At 35.4% G+C, this 5038-nt stretch overlaps 1 protein-coding gene across 1 annotated transcript; it reads left to right on the top strand.

Annotated features, from left to right (window-relative positions):
- The first annotated feature begins 1859 nt into the window (after positions 1-1859).
- LOC130722422 (ethylene-responsive transcription factor RAP2-1-like) lies at positions 1860-2708 on the top strand. The gene has a single exon (XM_057573146.1). It carries the CDS (start codon positions 1948-1950, stop codon positions 2455-2457), a length of 510 nt encoding a protein of 169 aa, XP_057429129.1. The 5' UTR covers positions 1860-1947; the 3' UTR covers positions 2458-2708.
- The last annotated feature ends 2330 nt before the right edge of the window (positions 2709-5038 follow it).

Raw genomic sequence — 5038 nt, 5'->3', positions numbered from 1 at the left:
TTTCATAAGGGGAGGACTAGGATCTAAAGAAGTATAATTTGTATGAAAATTCCAAATCCCTTTATTGAAGGCTAATCTTAAAGGGGACTTTTTACAAACACTTGGTGTGCATAATTTTATTACTTTTTTTCCAAGTAAAACACAAGCACCACAAATTCAATCTCATATAATTAGAGCAATTAAGTAAAAAAAAAAACAAAAATGAACCAATATTCGAGTTTGAACTCATGAAAATTTGAATATCCATAAAAAAAGCCATATGTAAGAAAGTGAAGAGCAAGAGAGAAAATAAGAAGGTTCTTATTAGTTTAGCAAAATTCTTGAGTTTTCTCTCTTTGCCTTGTTGGAGTTAAGTTTGAATTAATTTTTTTTATCAATTAATGAAGTGTTTCATTAAAAATGCTAAAGGCCCACAAACTCATACAAACGTGGATAAAAAAAAAAAGCTGAAGCTACAAGGCCAAGAATAAGAAAATGAATTAATGAAATAGTGCCTGCCAGCTCTTTGTAGAACTGTAGGTAAAACATTGAGAAAAGTAAAGAAAATAACAATAATGAATGCACCCACTAGATACTCGAAACAAAAGCTTTCTTCAACAAGCAAAAGAAATTGATCTGGGAGCAGTTTGTCTTCAAAACTGAAAAAACGAAAAAGCATATCAGCCAAGGTAAGTTTTTTTTTAGTTGCAGAAGCTGTAGCAGCTAGTTCATGAGTCCTTCTATTGCCTTCCCTTCCCTGGAAAACACTTCTCTCCTTCCCTGAATTCCAACCCTTCCCATAAACCCTAGTCCATCATCCCAGAAACTCCAGCTTCCATGGCGTCAAAGAAGAAGTAATCGGAAGCCATCCATGTACAGGGGTGACTTTCTCTGCTTCAATTTTTTTTTGCTGAGAAATTCCAAAAAACCAGGGGTGACTAAGCAGGGGAAGTCACCCCTGTGCCTCCGCCACTGAGTGTAGTGGTTATTGGTTAATTCACTTCTTACTTTAATTATGAGGTTGGGAGTTTGATCTCATTCGTTGAAATAAAGCATATATTATGGTCAGCTTAGTGCAAACATCAGCGGTGAAGAGATTAATCATTACTATTAGCGATGGATACTCTGGACTAAAAAAAATAAAGACTAACACTAAGTTTGTTATGCATGAGTTACATGAGAGAGAGATTTGGGTGTCCAAGTTGCTTGTATCAGTTGTATCATGTATGTGTACGTATGAGCGCTGTTTTTAAATTAAATCATTAAATAAAAGCAAACGTGTTTTCTCTTCAAATGCCTAAACCCGTCGACCCTGGCGGTCACGGCACCACAAAACGCCACGTTGAATTTAATATTCAAGAACAAAATTGCCTTACAAAATTCTGATTATTAAGAGAGAGATTTATAGTTGTGATGGATTATGTCGGCCATCTTTGGATTTATCTTCAAGAAACCAATGCCCAACGTGGCGGCTACCCTAGTCGACAGATAGACTTGCACCCAAGTGGGAAGGGAAGTTCATTCCTTTCACTTCACCCTTCCCACCCTTATTATACGATCATTATTATAGTACAATTCATTAATAGTAGTATATCTATATATATGTATTAATTAGAATACGCTACCGACTCATTTTGACACTCACTTTTCAACATAATTTTTGTTAAAATTTATGTAGATTTTATTTTTAGTTTAGTGGAATCCACATCAATATTAACTAGATTGAATTGAGAGTGTTAAAATCAGTGTTGTTGCTCATTATTTTTTAATTTTTTTCATAATTGTCTTGATACAAATACAAAACAACACAAAACCAACATGAAGGAAGTGTGTGTGAACAGAATCTCCATGACCTGTAGCTTTTGCTTACACTTAGCAATTCATATATAAAGAAAGTTGGTCACATGTTATTAATACTAGCTAGCTAGGTACTTCAGCTAGCTGCACGTTTTAGTCGCACGATTCGTGATGATGATTAAACTCATGGAAGAAGAAAGAGATTGTTGTTCCACGAATTCCACGATCACAACCACCAGCAACAGCAGCAGAGAGAATAAACGGAAGCACCAACAAGACAAGCCGTACAGAGGAATAAGGCAGAGGAAGTGGGGCAAGTGGGTTGCAGAGGTTAGAGAACCTAACAAGAGGTCCAGGATCTGGTTAGGCTCTTATGCTTCACCGGTCGCCGCTGCACGCGCCTACGACACCGCCGTCTTCTACTTGAGAGGCCCCTCCGCCCGCCTCAACTTCCCGGAGTTGCTGTTCGAGGACGGCGGTGTCATATCGGCGGAGCAAGGCAGCGACATGTCCGCGGATTCAATACGGGAGAAAGCCACCAGAGTCGGCGCTAGAGTGGATGCTCTGCAAACCGCTCTGAAGGCATCCTCGTCATGCTCCGGTTCAAGTCAGACCACCACGGAAAAACCAGATTTGAACGAGTATCCAAAATCTGATGATGATGATGATGAAGACTCCTAGCTTTTACCTTGAAGATTAATTAGTCACGAACCTATTAGCGTATGTTGTTGTTATGTGTGGGATTTGAAAGTGCCTCTTAATTCGCCTATCTTCTTCTTGTTTATTCCTCTAGCAAGATATTTCCACGGTCGACAAATCATAGGACTAATTTCCTCAAAACTTAATGGGAGATCATATTAATTAAGTATATATTCAGAAGCAGAGAATATGAATTTGATTCTAAAGAAGTCCAATTATATACCGTTATGCTATATCTATTTTCTTCTTTTTGAGTTTAGTACGTTTATCATAGATTTAGAGTACATATTTTCTTTCAGTTCATTAGAAACTAGCATTTAGCAAGAAAGGAAGAGTACTAAAATCATATTTGTTGTTGATTTTCAGGGTTTTAATTTTCATTTTTTATATTTAAGGATATTAATTAACAATATTTATATTGATTCAGTTTAATTAGTAACAAATTGGCATTGAAGAAAAGTCTTTGATTAATTGTGCTTGTGAATTCTATCATGTGTTATCTGGATGATTGATCAAGATATGTAACAAAAGGCAATACGTCGGTGGGAAAAGAGGCCAAGGGGGAATATAGATAAAGATAGGAACAGCAGTGGCCAAACATAGCCGCATTGATTCGAAACAAACAAACAAACACAAATGTTTCAGTCGACAAACACTAGTACGTACTAACAAACAAGTGGATATAATAGAGATAAGAAAGAGACCATGAGCACCAAAATTAGCAGTTGCTCATGACACCACACAATCTCTTCTATCCAAAAACATTGAGCAAGATAGGCGGCGGATAATAGTGTAGCTCAATCCCAAAGAGAGGTTTTCACATGCCACAGTCATGGGGGAGTAATTGGGGGATGGTAGCTTAGAGATAGCTTTGTTTTATATGCATTAATAGCATGCGTTTGGATATTAATTAGATATTAATTTTTTTTTTGAAAAGAATTAGATATTAATTGAATTGAACGTGAATCGATTTTCTAATTAAAAGAGTTCAATTCATTTTTTATTTCAAAGTGGATGTTAATAGTATTTGTTTTCATAATTAATATCGGATATCCAAACAAAGTCTAAATTCTTTTATTTATTCAAATACCTATTTTAATTTAGATAAAAAAACAGAAGCAGAAATACAAATACATGTCGGAAAGATTTTTTGTCAAATTAATATTTATGTTTCTCAAGTTGCAATTGAATTTTATTTATAGGGTGTTATGTATTATAATTTTTTCCCTTTTGGTCAGTGTTACTAGTACTAGTCAAAATGTTCAATCTTCAGGGAATCAGGGTTGGGCGGCTTCCGTTGCGGCTATTTCATTTAGTTTTCCAATCATTGCAGAAAGATTCCACCAAGTCAAACTTCAAAAGTCTACTATGAATCACAAATAGAGGCTTTTTTACGCATACCCTTATTAGTTTACTACTAGTAATTATTTCAAGCTGGAGTCAATTTTCTTCATTAGTTGGTGCACTATAGGTTAGGTGGTAATTATTCTAATAAGTATGCTTTTAATCACATTACTTTGAAGTGCTAATTCAAAGTTGTAATTTTTAAATGCTAGACACCGTTATTTCATTTCTAGAGAAAGAACTTTCACTCTAACTTGTCAGGACCATATTGATTGGGAGGCGGCTTCCCCACTTCGATTTATTCTTCAAATGAAAAAATAATAATAAGATATTAATGACGGTGTGTAACCTAGCATGACATAATTTTAAGGAGTTAATGAAGACAATAAGCTCCATTCATGTTTGGAAAGGGCTTTATTACGAGGGAAGGAGCTAGAATGCATGGAGGATTTATTTTAAGTTTTTAAATTTAAAACATCAAATAAAATTTGTGATAATATATAAATAATTTATAATTGCATTTATTTACGTAAAGCTAAAATTTCATTAAAAAAATAGAGATTGAATGAATGAATATAAGATTGTAAACTAACAGGAACATTAACGGACATAAGTAAAAAATTTAAGAAAAAGTGAGTTACCACATTCTATAAACACTTGAAGACGAAGTGGAGGTAAAGCATGAGCTAAGACACTTGATCTAATCAAGCACAAGAAACAAATAAGAGTTGTGCTTCACCCTCCCATTACTGGCATTCATCGCAGATTGGCAATCATGTTCAACCTCAAACTCTTGAAATTTATGCTCAAAGCTAATTGTAGACCCTTTCTAATATTGTCAACTGCTTTCGCAAGTTCTTGTCCTTGATCAATATCCTCTTTAGAGATATCATTGCTCAAATCACTTTTCCCTTTTGATCACAAGTGACCACCCCAGAGCGCCACTTAGATGAACTTGTGTTCCATCAGAGCCTAGCTCAAGAAAACTAGCATACCGAGCTTTCTCGCGCCGCGATAAATATGCATAATTTCTTCCCTAAGTAGTAACACCTTCTGCAAATCAAATTTGTTGGCTTACTCGAAATTCACATAGCTCCCTCAAAACCCTAACAATAATAGTAGTAGCCTCAGCCTCGGTCCTTCAAAACAAGAGTAGAAGAAACCAATTCAACGATTTCTGTTTGGGCTTTCAAAATTAATTTAGTACCAATCCATTGTG

The sequence above is a fragment of the Lotus japonicus genome, chromosome 1 (genome assembly GCF_012489685.1).
Source record: "Lotus japonicus ecotype B-129 chromosome 1, LjGifu_v1.2".
Lineage (NCBI taxonomy): Eukaryota > Viridiplantae > Streptophyta > Magnoliopsida > Fabales > Fabaceae > Lotus > Lotus japonicus.
Note: the sequence above shows the minus strand (reverse complement) of the source record. Positions and strands in the feature narration are given on the sequence as shown.